General features: G+C 35.3%; 1 protein-coding gene across 2 annotated transcripts; it reads left to right on the top strand.

Moving 5' to 3' along the window:
* Window positions 1-1,019: 1,019 nt before the first annotated feature.
* Window positions 1,020-24,152, top strand: ARMC1 (armadillo repeat containing 1; the record flags this gene model as incomplete). 2 transcript variants are annotated; one of them, XM_084229801.1, is made up of 6 exons in its annotated part: window positions 1,020-1,202; window positions 7,240-7,331; window positions 16,753-16,942; window positions 23,021-23,137; window positions 23,220-23,294; window positions 23,961-24,152. In XM_084229801.1, the coding sequence occupies 6 exons, from the start codon at window positions 1,020-1,022 to the stop codon at window positions 24,150-24,152; spliced, it is 849 nt and encodes a 282-aa protein (XP_084085927.1). The 2 variants fall into 2 exon arrangements, with proteins under 2 accessions (XP_084085927.1, XP_084085928.1); XM_084229802.1 differs by having other exon boundaries at window positions 23,979-24,152.
* Window positions 24,153-25,069: the final 917 nt, after the last annotated feature.

Raw genomic sequence — 25,069 nt, forward strand, 5'->3', positions numbered from 1 at the left:
TAGCATTAACTTATTAATTTGTGTATAGCATTTATACAGCTTTATATTCTCAATATGACTATTCTGTGTAACTTAGCTAATTGCAGTTAGTTTTTTTAACTTGCTTTTTATATGAAGATTATTGTTTGGTATTGTTTCTTTGACTTTTGTTATGTTCTGTATGTAACTTTTTCTGTTAAGAGAAAAAGATATACAGAACTTAAAATGACTATATGGGAAGTAATAGAAGACAGTAAGATTTTAGCCTAGTTCTATCCTACCTCACTTTTGTCACCAGAAAAATTGTTTAACATCTCTGTGTCTGTTTCCTTAGCTGTCAAATGAATTACCTCAAATTTTGATTTCATTCTTCTCATTTGCCCTCAGAGATGGACAGGTGTCCTTGGATTCATTTCAGTTTCAGTTATCTCGCAAACTTCTCTGACCTGAGACATGAGGCGAGATACCCTTCTTGACTTCTTTGTTCACAACCATCTTTGGCTTCTCCTTTTTCCTAGGGGATCTCATCTTTTCTTGGCCCAGTATACTGGATTTTGTTTATAGGTGAATAAGGAAAGAAGCTGTTAACTAACCACTTTGCCCTGAGGCACTTATCTTAGACTCCAGAAATGTTCTAGAGAGGAAAAAAAGCACTGGTGCTGTTACTGTTGGAGAAGTGTAACAAAGCTTTCAAAGGTTAAACTGTGAAGAGCTTGTTTGTTGTGACTTTAATATTAAAATATGTATTGCTAAGAAGGAAATTATTAGAACATAGAAGATGACATGTTCTTTAAACGGTACACACATAAGTAATTTGTTTTTTTTTTTAGTCAATTTCTTAGGTTCATTTTGATTTTCTTATACTGTGGAATTGCCAGTTCTTAAGTTTTTGTGTGATTTAGACTGATTTGTTTCTTTTTAAAGGTTTGTAATCTTCATTATTTGACAAATGCCATGATTACCTCAGCAGTCTTGAACTAATTTTGCAAATAATTTCTATAGAATTTAAGAAGATTTTGTTCATGTGTATGGCATAGAAGATGAATTCTTCCACCTCCACCATGAATGAAGAACCTGATGCTCTATCAGTAGTTAACCAGCTACGGGATCTAGCAGCAGATCCATTAAATAGAAGAGCCATTGTCCAGGATCAAGGATGTCTGCCTGGCCTTATTTTATTTATGGACCATCCCAATCCCCCTGTTGTCCACTCGGCTTTACTAGTAAGTTGCCTTTAATAATTTCAGTCTTAGTGTTATAATCTAGCAATTGAGCAACATTTGAAAAAGTGTTAAGATGGCATGGTAAAAAAATTAAAGTGCTTATATAGCAAATAAATAGTGTGTTCCTGTATGTGCAAACGTGTATGTAGTCTTTTTACAAATATGGTAGCATACTACATTGACTTTACTCTGACACAAATGACAGTGTACTACATGTGTGGAATGTTCTAGAACTCCTTTTTTTCCACTTAACAAGAAATCTTGATTTATATGACATTAGTACAGCTAAACAATCAAGTTTAAAAGATACTTATTTTGTGACAGTTTTATCAGGATATAAATCATACTATATATAAACTCACCTATTTAAATATACAATTCAGTGGTTTTTTACAACTATTCGGCCATCATTACAGTCCATTTTAGAATATTTTTATCACCTCAGAAACTCTACCCTTTGCCTATTGCTCCCCAGCCCCACCACTGTCCTTCCTAAGAAGCTACCATGTTTTGTCTCTGTATTTGTCTATTATGGCAAAAATGTCTAATAAATATAGAATAGCTGGTCTTTATGGCTGGTTTCACTGAACTTTGTTCTTTCACTGAAAAAAGTAGTTTCAAGGTTCATCCATGTTGAGTATGTACTTCATTCCTGGTTATGACTGAATAATATTCCATTGTATGGCTATGCCACATTCTATTTATCTGTTCATCAGTAGATGGACATGGCATTTGTTTTTATATAAGCTGGAATGGAAAAATAAAGAAAGAATAGGAAAAAAGAAAAATATACAGGATCATAGCTAATATTGCAGAAGGAAGCACCGTTATGAGAAATATGGGGACCAGAGAAACATGTTAAAGCACGACACAAGGCAATTAGGCGAATCCAAGATGTCATGATTTCTGAAGGAAAAATAATCTCTGTCCCTGATAAATAAATGACATTAAAAAGGATGGCAGAGGCCTCCCTGGTGGCACAAGGGGTTAAGACGCAACCTATGAAGCTGTCTGCAGCCTCTGCAGCACGAGTTCAATCCCTGGCTGGCCAGGGAGCAACCCATATGGCGCAGCGGACCTCTCCTGCCTCGCCCACTCTCCCCTTAGCAGTGTACTTCGGTCAGTCTGCCTGTTCTGTTCCCCACTCTGTCACTGGTGAATACTCTCATCCCCCACATCTCTGGCCTGTACCCCAGTTCTTGTGTGCATAAATAAATAAAAATCTTAAAAAAAAATGGCAGCTTGGTAGAGCAATGACTTAGAAGTTAAAAGAGATTAAGGAACTTATCAGCCAAGTGTAATATGTGTACCTGAATTGGATCCTGATTTGAATAAATCAACCATAAATGTATTTTTAAGGTAGCTTAAAATGAATATGTATTAGATAATAGATGATATAAAGAACCTTTATTACTTTTATAGAGTATTGTTATAGTATTATCATGAAGTTAATTTAAAAAAAATTAGCTTTTTAGGGATGTACTAAATATTTAAAATGAAATTAACATGTTCTCTGAGGTTTGCTGTAATGTATTCTGTATATGTTTGTATAAAGGATATATGAAAATACTCCATGGGTTGTGGAGATAGGTGAAATAAGATGGCTAAATGTTTGGTAGTTGTCTGAAGCTGTATGATGGGGATGGTACCACACATCTCCTCTACTTCAGTGTCTTATGAAACCATGATAAATTCCCACTGAGTCTAATTTCTCAGATTTGTAGAGACAAATAATATATGCTTTTCCCTTTAGAAAAGTAAGCTATATAGTATAGCTTTACTATTTTACTTTCATAAAATGAAGTTTAACAGTGATAATAGATGTGAATAAACAAACAATGGTAACAAATGGAAAATTTGCATGGCCCTTGCTTTGGTCCTATTTCTGTAATAATTGCAATGGGAGTGGGAAGAGAATTGAAGATTGGCAATAAGGATGAAAAGAGGGAGTGTTGGTCTGTAGATAGGGGCAAGGGATTGAAGGAAGCTTTTTTTATAGATTAGATTTGAACTTGCTTGAATTTAGAAGGTACAAGGAGTTGCTGAAGTCGGAGAGGTTTAAGGTGAAAGCTCTTCATTATACAGAAAATGAGAAAGATCGCTAAATGGTGGTTGTTCAGCATTGTAAGGCCTTCATTAGTTTGATAACACTGAATTGATGAGATGCTTATGGCCATGAAACTTTTTTCTTCCTTCTTCATGGCTGCTCTAGGCCCTAAGAGCAAATAGATTTGTGAGGGTTGATTCTTGGCCTGTAAGTTGGACAGAATGACTATGCAAGGTGTTTAGGCTCTTGGCAATAGAGTGGTTGAGACAATAGACTGTAGATGCTAGTCTGAATGGGACAGGAAGTCAAATCATGGGAAGACAGAACTAATGCAAATTTGGAGAGAGATCTGTAGAGGGATCAGTGGGTAAAAGTTCTCAATGAGATTAAACAGGTATGGTGTTTATAATACCCCCCCACCCTCCAGCCATCTGTAATTTCATTTTATTTTTGCTATTGATGTATTAGCAATACCTTTGCTTGTATTTTTTTTATAGATTTTTTTTATAGATTTTTTAAAATTAAGATTTATTTATTTATTTATACAAGCACTGGGTACAGTCAGAAGCGCGGGAGGGTGAGAGAATTCACCAGAGCCAGAGCAGGGAGCAGAGCAGGCAGAAGGACCGAAGTACACTGCTGAGAGGAGCAGCAGGCGGCAGGAGAGGTCTGCTGTGGGACCCTCCTCCTGTGGTGGGGGATTGAACCGGTGCTGCAGAGGCTGCGGGCAGCTTTGCAATCCAGCGCTCAACCGCTGCGCCACCGGGGAGGCCCTGTTTGTATTTTATTTTTCAGTGGTTGCTCTAGATTTTTCAAGATGCATTGTTAACTTACCGGTTTGCTACTACATAAATCATAGGCTGCATGTATAGCATAAGAATCATACAATAGTATATTTCATTTCTTTCTCCCATCCTTTTTGGTATTTTTTTGTTGTACATTTTATTTGTGTTCAATGTTGAAAAGTCTGTAGTTTTTTGCATAAAATAATTTAACAATTATTATATAATTTAAATAATCTCTTTTAAAGAGATTAACATTTAAAAATCAAAGTTAATGGTTACCCTAACTTTTACCATTCCTGGTAAAAGCTCTTTACCAGGAAAGAACTTTCAATGTTCTTTAATATATCTTCAGATTTTTACTGGTACCTTTTTTATTTTTTTTCTTCCTGAAGAAATAACTTTTTTTGGTAATGCAGATTTGCTGGTTAACTTTTTTCCTAGTATTTCAAAGATAGTGTTTTATTGCTTGGTTTATATGATTTTTAATATGACTGTTTTATTTCTTTGTTCCTTTCTATACAGTGGCTTTTTCTGACTTCTTTTGAGAATTTATCACTGGTTTTCAGCAAGTGATTTTGTGTTTGATCTGGATGGTTTTGTGTTTTGTTGTTGTTTTACTTGGGATTCATTAGGCTTCTTGCATCTGGGTTTATAGTCATCAAATATCTGGATTTTTTTTCCCCATTAAACTTGGGAAATTTTTATTATAGTCATTTTCTTAGAAGCTGTCTGTCATCCTTCTCACTCCCCTCCTGGGACTCCAATTATATATATATATAGTGTATGTGTGTTAGACATTTCAGTCCTACAAGTCACTGTTGTACTGCTCTTTCTTTTTCTGCTCCTCCCCTTCATTTTGCGTAGTTTGTATTGCTAGAACTTTTAACAAGTTCACTTGATCTTTTTTTTTTCTCCTGTAGTATCTAATCTGCTATTGATCCTAGCCAGTGTGCTTTTCATTTCAGATATTATGTGTTACATTTGGGTCATTTTAGTATCATTTGTTCCCTGACTATGCATTCTTTCCTGCTCTTTTATGAGCATATTTATAAAAGCTGTTTTAATATTCTTATTTTCTAATTTCACAATCTCTCATGGTTGTCTTTATTGCTTTTAGGCTTTGTAGAGTGGTCTAACACAGCTCATATTCTGTGATACCTCCACTACTAAGGAGATGTTCCTCTGAGGATTCTCTTACTCTTCAGGCATTTTTACCTCTGGCTGGTGGTTTCACAAACTTTTCCCAGCCCAGTGTAAGCTCCAGGAATTGTTTTCCCTACTTACTGGTGGTTTTATTCCTTTGCCCTGTGGCCTTTTACCCCGGACTTGTGTAAGTCAGTATTCAACCAAAGATTCTTGAGGACCCCTTTGAAATCTCTGGCACTCTCTTGCTATGCAGATTTTTCCTCTGTTTGCTTTATAAATTCTAGCCACTTGGGGTGTTTTCTGATACCAATCAATGCTTAAATCCTCTGTGGACACTGGCTGAGTGTCCAGCAGTTCAATTCTGACTCTAATTACATTACATCAAATTTCCTTGGTTTAAGGCTAGTTCTATAAGACTACCTTAACTAAAAAATGCCAGTTGTGAGATTGGATCACTTGTACTTTTGACTGACCAGTTATAAATTGGGTGTTCCTGAACCCCTCCTCAGGTTCAATAATTTGCCAGAATGGCTGAAAACTCAGAAAAGCTTTTTACCTGTATTTACCCCTTTATTTTAAAGAATACGTACAAACTGGTAAATAGGGCAAGTCCTGAACTCACTCTCCTTCTAAGGTTTTCTAGATCTTAATCTTCAGTCCCCTTCCCTCTTCCTAGAGGTCAGTGGATAGGACTGAAAGTTCATACTTTCTAGTCACTTGATCTTTCTTGTGATCAGCCCTATTCTAAGGCAGTCTAACCTAAGTCACTTTTTTAAAATAAACTCCTGATGTGGTCAAAAGGGGCTCCTTATGAATAACAAAAATGTGTTTTGTTATTCATATTCTGTCACTCAGAAAATCCCAAAGGTTTTAGGAGTTCTATGCCAGGAAACTGGGGACAAAGACCAGATATTTATTATATGCAATACCCCAACCTCCCCAATTCAGGTTTCTTTGTCCATAACTCAGCAATACCACTGGACTGCATTTGGGTTCCCACTCCCCATGCTTCAATCTGGAGAGCTATAAGATGGGACAGTTGTACAACCCACCTCAGGGATTACTGCCTCTGTTCCAGTGTCTGAACTGGTATTTAATATATATTGTTCTGTTTTCTAATTTTTTTTTTGTTTTGTTTTCTAATTTTTTAAATGAAGGAAGGGCAGTTCCCTGGCAGTTGATTCTTTATGGTTGAAGTAGAGGTCATAGGAGTAGCTTTAGAAATGATATGAGATTGTTGTAGTCAGAGAGAGGGCATAGAATTTGTGATTTCATAGATGGAACCGTTTTTGGTAATGAGCAGGCACTGTGAAATGGAGTCTAAAGGACTATTAGGAAATGCAAAGGTCAGTGGAATGAGATGGCAGAATTTTGGATGGGATAGTCCATAGAGACCCCTGAAAATCAGGTAGTGAAATTTTCAGTGAATGATGAGGAAGGTTCGGAGGTATGTAGATGATAGCAATATGTAGGTAGACAGTGGACATGAATTCCGTATAGAAACAGCATGTAAGGGAAACACTTGCAAAAACGTAAATAGAAAAGCATCCCAGGAAAGTTGGCTTAACTTACAAAATAGACATTTGTGAGTCTTTTGTTTTTCAGTGAGAAAAGACATTTGAAAGTGCAGCATCAAACTAGAATCTTTTCATTCCCCAAAGGTGGCTATATGCTTTGTCCTTCTCAGCAGTTTAATAAATAAGTAAAAAGTAGCTAGGGAAATGATGACTATTGGGACTCCTCCCTAAAATTAATAAATGGGATATTGGTTTTTTTGCTATCCTTGTCAAGATGAAGTGAAAATAAAACCAGAATCACCTAATTTTGACCTTGCAGAGGACGTTTCATTTCAATGAGCAGATTCAGCTATTGCAGCTGAGAGGATCATTTCTCCCCCAGGGAACTACTCTGATTACCACATTTAAAGAATTTTCTAAACACTTCAGAACCTGTTTCTAAAAACAAAAATTTCTTTTCTTTTTCTTGCAGTGTGTTAGTAGTATGTGTAATTTTGAATCATCTGGACATGTGAATTAATCTTTCACTGTTTCTGCTATAGGCGCTTCGATACTTGGCGGAATGCCGTGCTAACAGAGAAAAGATGAAAGGAGAGCTGGGTATGATGTTAAGCTTGCAAAATGTTATACAGAAGTAAGTACAATAGACAGTGTCTCCTAAAGCTGAAAGTGGATCTTCTTGTTAAATGTATACTGACTGTTAATATACAACTTAACTGAAATTTTAATAAAAAGGCATACTTTTAAAGATTATATATCCAAAAATATTCTGATTATTGAATATATTGATCTTAAAGTAGTCCTGAAATTTTCTAGATGTTATTTGAGGATTTGTTATTTGAAAATCTGCTGTATAGTACAGAATTCTTATGTTCTTCTCAGGCTTATTCAAAAGAACCTTCCTGAGTCTCTGTTTATACCCCAGGCATCATTGACTGGTTAGGGTGACTAGTTTTGGGTGAGTCCTGTCTGATGACCTGAATTAGCAAAGAGGATCATCAGCTTAATGTCCACGTTCCCGTGGCAGTTCTATCTGTTCCCTTTATCCATTCAAGCCTCCCAAGTGGGCAAGGAATGGGGCTTGGTTTCTTAAATTTAGCAATGATACTATGACAGGGATGTCTGGTTTTACCTTTTTGGTGGACCTTGCTGATTTCCTTGAAGGCTGCAAAGGAAAGATCAGTGTTTTGACATTTCCCCTGTTTAGAAGTAGAATGTCAGTACTTTCTGAGGCTTTATCTTAGTTTTCTTTGTATCTTAATCTGATACACAACATATAAACTTTAAAACTATAAAAGCCTTTAAAACTGTAACAGGTAATTTATTGGATTTTTAAAACATACCATGTAATTTCTTTGTTGTGAATGACCACAAAAGTTCTATATTTTCCAAACACTATAAATTTAAACTCTGTCAGTAGAGAGTCATTTAACTTGGCTTCCTGGCCTCCCTGGTGGCACAGGGGATTAAGTCTCAGCACTGTGAAACTAATGTTAGATTCCCTAGCCAGGGAGCTAGCCCATGGTGCAGCAGACCTCTCCTGTCTTGCCCGCTGCTCCCCTCAGCAGTGTATTTCAGTCAGTTTGCCTGTTCTGCTCTCCACTCTGTCTCTGGTGAATCCCCCCCACCACCACCTCTGGCCTACACCCCAGCTCTTGCATGCATAAATAAATAATGTAATTCTTTAAAATAAATAAATAGACTTCCGGTGCAGCATAGGTTTTTGTATTAGTGTTAGTGATTTCTGGGTAAATTTTTTGTTTTAATTTTATTAATCTTTTTTTTTCCCCTAGAGTTTACTTAACAATTTGTTCTCATGGGATCAACTACTTGATAGGATAGTTCAGTGATGTCTTGGTCTTTGATGAGGAGCTAGAGAGTGAAGGTTTTTCTCTTGCTTTTAATCAGGTTATCAGTAAGAAATAGTAGAAAGTATTGACTGCTATCAATTGTTAATCTTTACCTATGGATTGAGATCATACCATTAGTAAAAATTTGGATTCTAGTTTTGAGTTGAGAAAAGTAATTTGACATTTAGTTTCCTTATCTGTAATCCTAGAGTAATACCTCCAAAATGAAGAACCAGTAGGATAATACATGTAGAAATACATTGTAAATTCTGAAGTGTTTAAAAAGTTACCTTCTTCTAATTTCTAGTATGGCAGTTAACTATTTCTAATTAGCATATTGCTTCTATTAGAAACTGAAAGACTTAATCATAGTGTGGATACTTCTGTTGGATTACTTTATTTGTGTGATGAGTTTGCCATAGTGTGTTTTCCTTTAACAGGCATTGTTACTGCAGTGATTATAAGTAAAAATAAGTGACTAAAAATAAAAATGTAAGAAATTATGGAAAAGGGCCTCCCCAGTGGCGCAGTGGTTGAGCGCTGGATTGCGAATCTGCCTGCAGCCTCTGCGGTGCCAGTTCAATCCCCAGCTGCTCCCCGGCCACCAGAGGAGGGTCCCACTGCCGCCCGCTGCTCCCTGCTCTGGCTCTGGTGAATTCTCTCACCCTCCCGCGCTTCTGACTATACCCAGTGCATGTATAAACAAACAAACAAATAAATAAATAATACATGCCTCTTTAAAAAAAAAATAAAAAACAAACAAGAAAAGAAATTATGGAAAACTAATATTGATACATTATAATACATTGCAAATTTGAAATTTTAAGATTTAAAGCAAGTTTTAGCAATACCATTGATTTGACCCATAGAATAATGTTTATGGTTATGTTTGTAGTGTGGGTATGTACATATAAGTGAGAAATACAGCTACAAAATAGTAGGGATCTTTGTTGTATCTTTGTTGGGGCAGGGCATGTCAGTTACTATCTTGGCATACAATCTGGGAAGGACATTCTGAGATAGTGTTAAAAATGGAGAAGGTGGTTTATAGTGGGGTAAAGTCTGTAAAAATAAAGGGTTGGATAGGGACAGTCTTTAGACTACAGTACTACAGTAGCTCAAAAAGGAAACTAGAAAGGAAACTGAATGGTACAAGGAATGTCTCAAATTGTATTGCAGATCTGACAGCCACCCAATGGGGAGCTTGTAAGTGAAGATTGCCCTGTAGAGGAGTTTGGCAGAGGTGGCCAGGTTCCATGCCCCAACTGCTTAATCATTGAATGGGGCCTTCCCAGGAAGAGCCAGGTCTCAAATTGAATGGTCAGTTTGATGGATCTTAATGCCAAGAGAGCTGATGTCTCTTCTTCTTTACATCCTGCAGTGAAGGGCAAGTTTCTTCCTTGAAGGGACATCTAAATAATGTATATCCATGGCTGCCACAAGTGGCTTATCTTTTATTTATTTATTTGTAAATAAATAAAGAACTGGGGAGTATGCCAGAGGTATGGGGATGGGGTGGGGTGAAAGGATTCACCAGAGACAGAGTGGGGAGCACAACAGGCGGATTTATAGAAATACACTGCTAAGGGGAGCAGCTGGCAAGACAGGAGCGTACTGCTATGCCATATGTGGGTTAGCTCCTTAATCAGGGATTGAACTCAGGCCATAAAGGTAATAATGCTGGGACTTAATCCTAGGCCAGCAAGGAGGCCTAGGCTTATCTTTTTAATTCAAATAAAGTCTTTATTTTAGAACAATGTGATGATCACTGTTAGCTCCTCCAGTAGTAAAACAAGTACAAATTCATTGCCTATTATAATTTGGTCCTATAGCCCTCTCTAAAGTGAGATGTCATATAATGATTTTTATATACATATTTTGGTTCCTTTGGCTGCTAGAGATGTCAAGTTTGAAGTTTACTTTCAGACTTTTTTTTAAAAAAAATTTATTTATACAAGAACTGGGGTACAGGCCCGATGTGCGGGAGGGTGAGAGGATTCACTAGAGACAGAGCGGGGAACAGAACAGACAGACTGACGAAATACACTGCTGAGGGGAGCAGCGGGCAAGACAGGAGAGGTCTGCCGCGCCATGTGGGACCCTTGCCGGCCGGCCAGGATTGAACCGGTGCTGCAGAGGCTACAGGTAGCTTCACAGCGCTGCACTCAACTGCCTGTACCACCTGGGGAGGCCCCAGACTTTTTTTTTAATTTGTTTTTTTAAAGATTTATTTATTTTTATACAAGAGCTGGGGTACAGGCCAGAGGCACAGGAGGGTGAGAGGATTCACCAGAGACAGAGCGGGGAGCAGAACAGGCAGACAGACCGAAATACACTGCTGAGGGGAGCAGCGGGCGCGACAGGAGAGGTCTGCCGCACCATGTGGGAATCTCCCTGGCTGGCCCGGAATTGAACCGAACAGGCACTGCAATGGCTGCAGACAGCTTCACAGCGCTGCGCTCAAGCTCAATCCTCTATGCACTGGGGACACCCACTTTCAGACTTTTAAAAGCCACCTCTGTTTACTAAAATTACAACCTTAGAAGTTTATTAGTATATTTGAATTATATCAGGAGGTTAATAAAACTGTGTTTTGGCTTGTAAACATCAAGACTGACTTATTAGAGCCAAGTTTTTGTTGAGCATATTTAACATTGTGTTGTGAACTGTCTCATGATTTGGACGTGGTTTTCTCTTTTTATGAAGTTAGATTACTCTGGCATTTTTATTATCTCTTCATCTACTTGTATCTTTGGGGTAACTTAAAAATTCTTAAAAAGTTCTCATGTAGAGCAAAGTGAGTTTCATATATGATGCATATAGCTCATCTAAGACTGTAGACGTACATTCTTTAGACATTGTTTTGCATTTTGACATCTGTATTATGAGATGACTAAATTATGACTGTTCTAACTTAACTAGCTTATGAACTAATTGGCCTCCCTTTCTTATATAGATAACTTTGTAAGCCATAGCACAGACTAGCTATGTTATACATCCTAATTGTTTCTGTGATATGTCTGCCTGTGGCAGCCAGTCAGTTAGGATGGCATTCCAGCCACTCTGTTTAAGAGTACTGAGATGATAGATTTACTGTGTTACTGAAGAAATCGGTTACTTAGAAAGTATCAGATGGATACTCCCATACCCCCCAAAAATTCACAGAACAAAGAAAATCTGTTGTGGAGGATGCTACCTTATTGACTCTTGAAGAGAGGCCCTCCACCTGGCAGTGATCACAGGGGAGAACAGAATGCAGGAGTAGGTAGGGAAAGTGGAGGTTATTCTTCATGTGGGAAACGCAAAAAAATTTTACAAAATTGGAAAAAAATCTGCACGCTAAAATTTTTACCCTTTAAAACACCATATTTGTGTTTGGCTACAGAATTTTGCTGAGGTTTTAACATGTTATTCAACTATAGGTTCTACTTGTGTTGAAGTCAACTTGGTACTTAAAAGATTAACTTTTGGGCCTCCCCTGGTGGTGTAGCAGTTGAGCGCTGGGCTGCGAGGCTGCCCACAGCCTCTGCAGTGCCAGATCGTTCCCAGGCCACTGGCGAGGGTCCCACAAAAAAAAAAAAAAAGAAAGAAAAAAAAAGATTAACTTTTGAATTGACTTCAAATTCGCTGTTACTCTCAGTTCTTTAATAGTGAAGAGAATTTTTAAGTTCTCTGTCACTCAGAGTGAATCTGACATTATGTTCTAATTTTAGTCTTTTCCATAAATAAAAAGGTGTTATTAGAGATTAGAACCTTTTTATATTTTGTTTTTAGTCCTGGATCCCTTGGAGAATTTTCAAAATGTCAACTCAGGAGAATATTTCAGTCCAGTTAAAGACATTTTATGAATTGTTTTTTTCAGGAGTAATACTTTAGCTGTAAGATGCATTTTATAAAGACACTTGTGAATAACATGCAGTATACTATAAATAAAAACTGCTTTAATAAAATGTGGCAACAGAACTTTAAAATATCTCATTTCATCTAGATTTTGAAACAATTCTATAATAAACGGTGGTCAGTTTTTCTTGCTAAAAGCTTGGATGAAATTGTGTCCTTTTTTTATGTTTTTTTCCCCCGCTGTGTTCTTTTACTTATTTTTACATATTTGATCTTAGCCAAAAGACCGAAAAGCAAATTTATTTTTCAGTGTCATTTTCAAATTTATTTCAAATGTGCAGCGTGTGGTTTATTTATAAAAAAATTAAAAATGTAAAAAAGAAAGTCCATAAATGTGTTTACATTTTTCTTAAACTTTAGATTGAAATGAGATTGGGCTTAGAGAAAAGTTGTAAAAACTGTTAACTATACCTTGATACCCTACCTTGATTCCCCAAATTTTAATGTTTTACCAGATTTGCTTTACCATTCTCTAACGTTATTTGGTATACATGTATTCATAACATATACTCATTGTGGAAAATGTCTTGTAGGGCTAAAAAAGTGCCCTTTATCAAGTTTAATGCTTTAACTTAGGACTCAAATTCTACTTTCTGATATTAATACACAGTCATTGTTCTCCTTCATTATCGGTCAAAATCTGTCTATTCCTTTGTTTCTGAAACACTGTATTTGCTATGTCTTGTTTTGTGAGCTAATTGAAAATCTTTTTAAATTGTTGAACTGACTCCATTGTATTTATTGATGTGATGGTATATTTATTTCCTCTTAACTCATTTATGTTGTAGTTACCATATATGTTCTGAAAATTTCTTCAGATAATTATATAGAAAATTTGACTTTCTAAGTGATTGCCTTTGCATTTCTGTTGTTAAAAAATGTTCTGAATTAATTGCCTGTTTAAACTTCTGCTATCTCGTTTGTTAGTTTTTAATGCTATCTTTTGCCTCCCACCTTCTGTGTTTCATAGTCATTGAACTTTGTCTGCCTTCCTCTTCTCCCTTTTTCTAAGTTGCATTATTTCTATTTTGCCAGAACATTTATATATTCCATTCTCTTTCCACTTTTAATTTATTCTTTGATGTATAGTTAAACATATAAAATGCTCATCCGTAGTCCTTTTGCTGAGTTTTCCCAGTCATCTTGGTTTAAGTTCACTCTCAAGTAGATTGTTCAAGAATGGCTCAAATATTCCTTGAGATCTTTTCATGTTTAAGGCTCTTTTTCTGTAACTTTGTGCTTGAAGGACAGCTGAACTGGATTTGTAGTTCATCCTGGATTTGTGGTTCATCTTTTCTTTAGATAATTGAAAGTACTGCTGTTTTTACCTTGATATTTATAGTTTTTGAGAAGTCTGTGCCAACTGGTCAATAGTAGTAGTTTGTTTACTCTATTAAGAGCACTCTTCCTTATAGCCATTTTCCTGCAGTCTCATTTTTAATGACTGCAGTTATGTTCCACATCCTTTGTAGTTTTTTTCAGTGTCTTTTTTGGTGATTATTTAACACAGAGGTCAGCACTTTGTACATATTTTAGGCTTTGTAAGATGTACACACAGCCTCTTCTCTGTTGAAACTAGTCAATTTTGTCCAAATACAGTTAGAATTGTATCTGCATTAAAAGATGAGGGATGGTTTTCTGGGTTACATAAATGTTACATTTATTCCATTTATGGTGGAAATCACTAGGGCATGTTTATCTGAGATTTAAGCCCTGAAGTCCTAAGGAATCCACTAGATGTAACAGATTATTATTTACAATTTTATTTACAAATGTATCATATAAATCTAGATTTTTTCTACTTGAATTTTTTCTTTCTAATTTCAGAAAGTTACGTTGGACAGTACTTTTAAACTTCTTTGCCTAACTACATAAAAGGTTATTTCAATATTTTGGATTCTTTTTATTTCTTTGATTTATTTTTGTTACAGTGGAAGAATTACTGAGTCAAAGAATGTAGATATATTTATGTCTTTTAATAACTGCTAATTTTTTTTTTTTAAATGGTACTGGTACTGACTTGATTCTTACAAGCAGTTTTCCATTTTATTGGAATTTTTCAAGCATTGGATAGAATTGCTACATGGGATATCACTTCCAATTCTAAATAACACACACACACACAAATGTATCATCTCTGTTCCTTGAGTGATATAAGGTAGAGGATTGGGGACATACACTCACTAAAAGTTGATTGGGAAAATCTTTTGTTTTCATTTTTCCTGTGAAACGGTCTCTAATTTTTTGTCAGCTTTAAAGGGGTTAATAGCCGCATTTTGTTTCTGCAGAATAGGAAAATAATTTAACATGTAGTCTTTAACTATTTTATGGCACAGTTTCATCAGGAAACAATAAATTAAAAAGTTTTGAGTTAATGTGTTTTAAAAATTTATATAGTTATTAGTTTAATATTCTATTATGTGTCTTATCGATTTGCTCTGTTTTTATTTGCTGCAAACACCTAAAAATAATATTGATGATGATAAGGGGTAACAAAGACTTCCTCTTTTTTTTAACTTTTAAGTTTATGAGTGCCTGTAACCAATGTATCCACATATTTTACACCTGTGGTTGGCTAGTATTTAAAGTAAAACAGAACTGCAATGACCTTTCAATAAACTTTGAGCGGCTCTCAGAAAATGCTGAGACATCGCCTTAAAAAAGTCTTCCTGCAACACAAAGCCAAAATCATTTGATGTAATTTATCTCTGTGGTCAGCAGTGATCCAGAGGAGCACCTGGTATAGTAAATTGTGTGCCCAGAAAAACTACCAGATTAGCACCCCTGGAATTGATATTTTGTGTATGTAAACCCTATAGTCAGAAACAAATATTTCTATTAATTCAATTAATAAATAGATTGCAAAAATTTTTGTTTGGTTTTGTAGAAGACGCAGAATCCTTGTTCTTTAAAAAGAAGAAATAGGAAAAATAAGATTAGTAGAAAAAGTAAAAGTACTTTGAAAGTAGAGAGGGAAAAATGGTTTGATGGAAGGGAGGCGTCTTCATAAAATTGACCACTAAACCTTCAAAGAAGAATAGGAATTTGAAAGCATACAGGTAAAGTTCTTTAGATTGAGAGAAAGGGATTTATAAAAGGAGAAAATGAGAAGCTGATGGTGGTAGAACTGAATGGCAACATATTTCAAAGGCCTTGAATGTATGTTAAAGGGTTTAGACTTAATTTAGTCCCTGGACCTAATAGGTGAAATGATTATTTTCTCACAGTTTGTACTTATAATTTATTCAATTAATGAAAACCATTAAATCTCTGCTATGCAGTAACTTGCCATATGTTATTCTTTGAATTAATTAAAGGTAAATAATTTTTTTTTTTTTTTTTTTTAGTGTTCAAGTGTTTAATAGTTACATGTGGCTAATAGTGCAGGAATTTCTATCAGCACAGAAAGTTCTGTTGGAGACCATCACACTAGTTGTTTATGTGGGGAACTTCAGTAAGATTAAAAAATTTTAAGAATGAAAGCTTCTGTTTGAGCTATGGTTTTTTTTTTTTTTTTTAAGATTTATTTATTTATTTATTTATTTATTTATACAAGCACTGGGTATAGTCAGAAGTGCAGGAGGGTGAGAGAATTCATCAGAGCCAGAGCGGGAAGCAGAGCAGGCAGAAAGACCGAAATACACTGCTGAGGGGAGCAGCGGGTGGCAGGAGAGGTCTGCGCGCCATGTGGGACCCTCCTCTGGTGGCCGGGGAGCAGCCGGGGATCAAACCGGCGCTGCAGAGGCTGCGGGGCAGCTTCGCAACCCAGCGCTCAACCACTGCGCCACCGGGGAGGCCCTGAGCTGTGGTTTTATGTTATACAATGCTTTCTGAAAGATGTATAAAATGTAAGAAGCAGAATCAGTTTAAATTTACTAAGAAATCTCTTTGAGTAACTGTAGTATGAATTGTCCTTTCCTAATTTGTCTTTTTGGATTTTCAAATACTGTATTTTCTTGGAGGGCAGAGTACTGTCAAACTCAGAGGTGAATGTTAATTCACAGACATATGACATTTTGGGTTTTTTTAGGTGATTTTCTGTTTAGTTAATGAGTTTGAATTGTGTTTTTAAACCACTATAGTGATATTTTGAATCTCAATGAACCATGGATTGAAAATGAAGTTAGAATAATTTATTGTAGCCTACTTTTACATTATTGATTATTCTAGGATTCATTGGTATTTCTTATAAATTCAAGAAAGCATCACAAAGAAGAAAAGAGAATTCTCAAAGTTGACGAATAAAATTACAGAATCATTAGAAGTGACAGACTAATTTATTAATTTAATGGGTTTCTTTTGAAGGACTACAACTCCAGGGGAAACGAAACTGCTGGCCTCTGAAATCTATGACATTCTCCAATCTTCCAACATGGCAGATGGTGATAGTTTCAATGAAATGAATTCACGTCGAAGGAAAGCTCAGTTTTTTCTGGGAACTACAAACAAACGTGCCAAAACAGTGGTTTTGCATATAGATGGTCTTGATGATACGGTAAGACTTATAAACACAAAGATCATTCAAAAACTGACAAAGAACTAGACAGGAGAATTAGACATTTCAGTATCACTTAATTAATAGAATAAGTATACAGAAAATCAGGTTATAGAAGATTCAAATAATACTAATAACCAACTTAGCATAATTGATATTTACAGAATACCTCACCCAAAGCAAGATAATATTCTTTTCATGTGTGTGTACATGGAACACTTATCAAGATACAGTATATTGTAGGCTATGTGACAAGTCTTAATAAATTTGAGAGAAATAGAACCATGCAAACTTTGTTCTTTGAGCACAGTGAAAACCACCTTAGATATCATTAACGGAAACCTGGAAGGTCCCCTAAATATTTTGGATACTAAGTAATGTATTTCTAAAATTTTGCATGGGTCAGTGGAGAAATTAGAAAGCATTTTTAACTGAATAAAAATGAAAATGTAATATCAAAATTTGTGGAAAACAGCTGAAGCAGTGTTTGAAAGAGATTCATTTATAGCGAATATCTGAATGTTCATTTGCATAAGAGAAAAGGGTTCAATGACTTAAGCTTTTACTTTAAGAAGCTAGGAAAAAAAAGTAAATCTCAACTAGCAGAAAAGAGGAAACAGTAGAAATCAGAAGAAAAATAGAGAAATATCAATGAAATCAAAAGTGAATCTTTGACATGATAAATAAAATTGATAAATCTTATAGCCAAACATCAAATACACAAGAGAATTGACAAATTATCAATGTTAGAATTGAGAGAGAACATCACTATAGACCCCGTAGGCAGTAAAATGAGTGACTATTTTAGATAACTTTGTACTAATAAATTTGATAATATAGATGAAACAAAAAATTCTTTAAAGAGATTATAAAGATTCTTTCAAGAAAAAATAGGATACTTGAAAAATTGAGTTTTTAATTAGAAACCTTCCCATTAAAAAAACTCTGTCACAGATCATTTCACTGGTGAATTCTACCAAAAATTTAAGGAAGAGCTAGTATCAATTGAACTACTAGTGATTAAATGTGTATTTCAAATGCTGTACTAGTGATTCTCAACAGTGTAGTTTCTTCTAAGTTCATTCTAATTTGTCTGCTTTTAATAATAGCTACTCCAGGTTTTTTTTGTTTTGTTTTGTTTTTTTGTGTTTTTGATTAATGGGTGTCTTCTATTTGTATTTTTATCTGATATCATTTCCTGATTTTCATTTCTTAATACTGGTCTGCTGGAGATGAATTCTCTCATTTTTAGTAAAACTGTAAAGGAGTTTGCGTAGTATAAAACTTACCATTTTAGATTGTACAATTCAGTGGTTTTATCCATCATCGTTGTCTAGTTCCAGAGCATTTTATCACCCCAAAAGGAATCACTAGCAATCCATTAGTGGTACCCATTAGTAATCATTCCCCCTAACCTTTGGCAATCATTAATCTACTTTCTATGTCTATGAATTTGCCTATTTTGAACATTTCATCTAAATGAAGTCATAATGTGTTTTTTTTTATGTCCCACTCTAACTTAGCATAATATGTTCAAGGTTTATCATGTATCTGTATATCATTTTTAAAGTAATACTATGCTACATGGATATACCATGGGAGGCCCCTGTTCTTTTTTTAATTAATTTTTTAATATCATTGTTCATTTTTAAACAATATTTGCTTCTCACCACCCTTTCAGGTGTGGTCCCCATAGAGTTTCCTTCACCAGTGCACCTGTTTAATTTCTTTATTTTTCTGAATTTTGCAAATTTCCTTCTGCTTTTGATTTCTGACTTCATTTCATGTGATTTGACATTATATGATTTCAACCTTTTAAAGCTTGTTTTATGGCTTGACATGGTCTGTCCTGTAGATTATTTGATGTGCACTTGAGAAAATGTGTTCCAGGATTGTTGGTTCATAATATTGGTGGTTATCTTTTTTTCCTTTTCAATCTTCTGTTTAGCTGTTCAGTCCAAAAACTAGAAATTAATAGTCTCTAACTCTTTCAGATTTTATATTCTGGAAAATTTGTTTTTCTTTTTTGAAAGATTAATTTCAGTTTGCATAGAATTTGAGAGTATGGTTTTTTAAATTTTCTTGCTATGTTTTAAGATATTGCTCTACTGTCCCTTGTATTATTTCTAATCATAGTTCTGTCATTCTTATTTTTGTTCTTTTGTGTATTATGTGCCTTACATTTCCCCTCTGCCCGTGTTAAGGAGTTTTTCTCATCACTGCTTTTAATCGGTTTATGATGAGCCTTGGTTTAATTTTATTCATTTTTATTCAGCTTCTTGGATATCTGGATTTATAGGTGTAGCAAATTTTCCATTGTTTCTTCCTGTGTTTTATCTGTCCCCTTCTTGCCTTGGTGTTTCAGAGATTCCTGTTGCACATATATTCAAGCATGTCATGTTATCTCAGAACTTGCTGCTGCTATCTGTTAATTTCCTTTTCAATCTTTTTTATCTGAGTTACATTTTGGATGGTTTCTATTCCTGTATTTGTTGTTTTCTTCTGCAAGTATTTAATTTTCTGTTAATGCCATCTAATGTATTTTTCATCATAGACACTGTTGTTATATCCATCTAGAAGTTTGATTTGCGTCTTTTTTGTTTCATTTTCATTGAGTCTGTTATATATCTTCCTTAAACGTGTTTACACTTTTCTCTATTTACTTGAACATACAGATTTGGTTAGAATAACTGTTTTAGTGTTGTCTACTAATTCAAGCATCTGCAGTATTTCTCCCTGACAATTTTTGATTGGATGGTATTGCAAATTTTACTTTATTGGGTATAATATACATGCAGAGCTTTCACATACTCTTGAACTTTGCTCAGGATCACAGTTAAGTTACTTGCAAATAGCTCTTTTTTAAGCTTATTTTAACCTTTGTTAGGCAGGACCATAGTATACTTTATTTAACTTAAGGATAATGATTTTCTCACTACTGAGGCAATAAATTCTCTTCTGGATATTCTTGTCTGTACCCTATGAAGATCAAGGTTTTTTTTCCCACTCTGATTGGAACAGTAAGTATTCCTAGCCTTGTTTGAGCCTATAGAATTATTCCTTCTATTCCTCTCCAGTCTGGTTTTTCACCCACAATGCTTGCATTGAATATCACTCAGCTGAAAACCTGAGAGGAACTCATTAGCACATGCTCTCTCTCTCTCTCTCTGGGCCTGTTTCTGTAGCCCTGCCCTCTTCTATCTTCTGTCCTGTGAATTGTAGTTGCCTTGACCTCTCTGAATTTTCAACTTCTTGTCTTCAACTTAGCAAGACTGCTGGTTCTGAGTGGGTTTCCCCTTCCTGAGGTGCAACCTGGAAGTTTTCTATGCAATGTGTTGGTGTAATTGTGGAGTTCATTTCACTTCTTTTCTTTCTTTTGTGGATGCTTGTTTTCCAATGTCTGGAAACCATAGTTTAGTCATTTCATTTTGTCTGTGTTTTAGTTGGTTAAGTCTGGAGGGTAAATCTGATTCCTGTTAACTCCATCTTGACTGGAATTGGACATCTCCTTGAAATTATCTTGAGTGTAATAAATTATATGACTTACACATGTAGAAGTGGCAACTGGCAGATTACCATTTATTTCATTAGCTATGCCAGGTAGGTTACATTAGAATATCCACAACTTTTTCTAGTTGTAGTGTCGGGTTACTTAGACCTTAGGATATAGGGTTCATTAAAAAAGGGTGAGGAAGGTTTTCATACACATATTGTTTATTACATTGCCAAATAAGTTAACACCTATCTTATTGAAACTGGGACCACAAAATCCTGAAGTTGCTAGAAAGTAAGTTCTGGTAAATTTAAGTAAATTGAACAGGGGATATTAGGATATACAAAATACAAAATAAATTTTAATGAATTAGGGTAAAACATTTCCTTTTTATAGCTAGCACAAACCAAAAATAAAACCCAACAAAGCACACACAAAAATATAGGCCAGTATATCATATGAATGTGATTACTAAAATCTAAAATATTAGCAAGGTAGCTCTAACACAGTATTAGAATATCAATACCAATAGTGTAGGGGACTTGATTTTTCTTTTTTTCCTTGACTGGGAATGGAGTCTTTAGAAATTAGAGATTACTACCTTTTTTTCTTTTAATTGATACTCCCTTAATATGCACACACTCTCACATTCTCTTCTCTTGCCCACTGCAGGGCAGTTAATTTTGACTCATCTACCTCTTTACCCAAATCCTAATTTCATCTACTTACAGTTCTCAATCTGATTTTGGCTCTGGATCCCAATCAAGAGGTTACTTGTCTTCTGTGGCAAATTGATCCTGTTTGCTTTGTTGAAGATGTAACTTTTTTTTCTGGAAATAACTCCCTGAGAGCAAATCTTAGTATTGAATTTTCCTCAGCACACCACTCCCTAGGCTGTACATGTTGAAAATGTGTTAATTCATGTCAAAACAAAGACGAATTGGCTTCAAGAATCTGGTTTCTCACTATCATATATAGTTGGAATTTAGTGCCAGGCTCTTTGCCTGTGATAAAGTAGGCTAGATATTTAACTGCTTTTCTTTTGCTTTCCTCATATTTAAAATATGGAGTCAGATTAGACCATAGAAGTATCCTAACAATATGTTATATATGCTGTGGAAATGTTCTTCACTTTTAAGTTTATCCGGTGGTTGAATATGTGAAAGAGGTGAGTATGAACCTGTTTGGTACCTGTTACCTAAAGGAGCTTTACAGAACCCTTAAGAATCACTGTGCTGGCTGAGACCCTGCCTGCAGTATGCTGAAATGCAAAAGTGGAAATGTGGCTTAAGTAGGAAGATAAGCAACGATATAAGTTGTTTTGAAGACTGTGGGAATAAGTTTAAAGACTGATTTTATTCAATAAAAGAGAATGGATTGGGTAATTCAAAGGTAGTAATTTTTGAATTTGTGATCCAGAGACTTGGGATCAATTGCACACTCCTATCTCCTCAGAAGTACTAAATGAGAACCTGGTCTTTGTAGAAACATGAAAATTTAATGATGGTGATTTGATATTTGGCAAGAGGTAGAGAGACGGAGGAAGAGAAACTGCAGTTTTTAATCCATTTTCTCTTTGGATCTTGTATTTGAGATGACCACTTGATACTAAGTAGATATGTCTGATAGATAAATGAAAATAGTCATATTCAAAGTAAATGTGCTTCTACATGGTGATGATGGCTGGAGCGATGAGAATAGTCTACTGAGGGACGTTGTAAAAAGAAAATCACTTAATTTTAGGCATTGGACAGGTAAGATGAGACAGGGATGAGGGTGTAAGTTGAGAACCAGGGTAGTGTGTTACTGGTGTCAGATTAGCATTCAAGGGTGTTCATTATGTTGTGGTTGTCTTAGGAAAATGAGAACCAAAAAGAGGATGTTGATAATCTTTGAGAATGTTGTAGTTATCATTAATATGCCATAGTTGAAGAACACAGTAATATTTATAATAACCAAATGCTTTAAACAATGGTGATTTACACACTGAATGCCCATTAATTTAACTTCAGTCTACCAGAATGTTACCTACATATTTTTAAGGTAGACCAGGGGTCAGCAATACTGTTGTTTAAAATACCAGACAGTAAATATTTCAGGTTTTGCAGGCCGGATGGTCTCTTTTATTACTACTAACTGTGCTATAGCATGAAACTAGCCTCAGCATGTAAATAAATGGGCACGACTGTGTTTAGTAAAATTACTTACAAAAACAGCTTTAGCTAGAGGAACCTCTGCTAGTCACTTTTTTTTTTTTTTTTGTATTCTTCCATTGTGTGTGTTTAAGATTTAAACAAGCATTGGCTGGCTTCTTTCTGATTAAAATTATTAAAACTAAATATTTGTAATAAAGCTTTAAAAATGTAACTTGAATTACAAGTCTGTTAACTTCATACAATTTTTAATAAACTTACTAAGCACAACCTACTCTGTGCTCTCAAATATGAGATGGTAGAACAGGTTTGGACATTTGCCCATTCCTTTCCCTGCCCAACAAAACAGTTATTTCATTACAGTTTGATTTGACTTACTATGATGATGTTGTTGTTTTGGTCAGTTTTAACAATTTGATTTTGCTTTTTCAGTCTCGGAGAAATCTGTGTGAAGAGGCTTTGTTAAAAATTAAAGGCGTTATTAGCTTTACTTTTCAAATGGCCGTTCAAAGATGTGTGGTGCGAATCCGTTCAGATTTGAAAGCAGAGGTTAGTATTTTAAATGACTATGTTTGAAGTTACAGGTAAAGAAATCAAAGTGTTCATAATTGTACTTCTTATCCTGGCATAGGCTTTGGCATCAGCAATAGCATCAACAAAAGTTATGAAAGCTCAGCAAGTTGTGAAAAGTGAAAGTGGAGAAGAGGTAAAAACTTTATTTAATTTTCTGTACACCTGACTCTTACTCTTGTCCGTATGGCTAGGAGATTGATCGTAGTTCTATTCTGCTTATTGCTAAAGAAAGGAATGTGATTGGGCCAATTATCATAATGTTACTTGGTTGATAGTTAATGCTTTGAGAAATAAATTGCATTTGGTTTTTAAGTACTTTCTAACTTTAATAGTTTTGCCAATCCAAAAAATAAAGGTGAAGTTCCACCACTGGTCAAGTAAATATAGTGAAATATCTTTGCTTCTTGCTGCTTCTTCCATTAGCTTTGTGATAGTGATCAATCTATGTGCCTTAAGCTCCTTGGAAATCCCATAGAAGGAGATTCAGTGGCCTTCCAGGGGCCCACAGTAACCAAATACTTGCTTTTATCATCTTTAAGTAGACAGAGGTTTGCACACTTATTCCTGGAACCTGAGAAACAAACATCTAAGTTTTCGTGTGTAGTTCTGCCTTTTTGTGCTTACACAGTGCTAAGCAATCAGTCCTACCTTTGTGTAAGAGGAAATTTTTTTAAAGGAACATTGCCCCAGAGAATAAATAAGTGATCAGAATAAGAATAAAGTTAACCTCCAACTTATGACACATATCTATCAGTTAGGTTTGATTATGTAATAACTCTTTACATGTTCTCTGTCTCAGATGCTGGTCCCATTCCAAGATACACCTGTGGAAGTAGAGCAGAATACAGAACTGCCTGACTACCTGCCTGAGGATGAGAGTCCCACAAAAGAGCAGGACAAAGCAGTGTCCCGGGTTGGCTCACACCCAGAAGGTGGAGCTAGCTGGCTGAGCACAGCTGCAAACTTTTTATCCAGATCATTTTATTGGTGACTTCAATTTGTGGCTCAAGGACTGTGTGAACCAACAAGGGGCCAGTTTTCCATTGTTGTGGTGAACTGTCAAGTGCAATTTGCAATAAGTTATCATGAAAAGTTTTTAGATTACATAATTGTGTATGCTGCATTTTACATATTTTTTTTTTTTGGACATTTATCCCAAGTGGTAAAAAGGACAGAGGCTACAAGTGGAGTTGCTTTGTTTATGAAGGTATTTTGGGTCTATTTTCCTTGTTTAATTGCCTCACTTTTATAAAAACATGGGTCCATCATTAAACCAAACATGTGCAGCTTTATATTTCATTTTATATGAAGCACGTGCTTAGGAAAACTTATTTTCTCCTCAAGCCTCAGGACCTATCTGAAGAAAAGTTTTTTAGTTCAAGTTGTGCATGAATTACTGAACATTTTTCTCTGCTTTTCTTCATGAAAGATACTTGCTTTGGTACTCTTCACTGAAAGTTAAAAACATGTCTCATTACTCCCCTCTTGTGCCTTTTTTATTTTGCCAACCATGTTCTAGAAAACACATCACTAATGACATTTTGTGGATTAAAAATATATTCATTTAAATGTAGTGGTCCTCTAAAAATATAACTTAGCAAAAAGTTTGCAATTTGTTATTATAATTTTAATAAGATCAATACAAAATCAGTCATGAAGAAGGAAGCATCTATGATCAGCAAAGTGCTATTGGAGACTTTGAATGTGGCCAAATGTGGTTCTAACTGACTGCTATTCAGTTTGGTTTATATCAGTTCTTGAGAGTTTTGTCCACCATAATATTGGGAGCAACTGTAAATGGCCTCCAGGCCTTACTTTGTGATTATATACAATCCCCTGGGAAAAAATACAGTAGTAAAAAACTGACAAACTTGAAAAAAGAAAATAAGCTGAATGCCTATAATGCCA

The sequence above is a fragment of the Talpa europaea genome (assembly GCF_964194135.1).
Source record: "Talpa europaea genome assembly, chromosome: 3".
NCBI classification, from domain to species: Eukaryota; Metazoa; Chordata; class Mammalia; order Eulipotyphla; family Talpidae; genus Talpa; species Talpa europaea.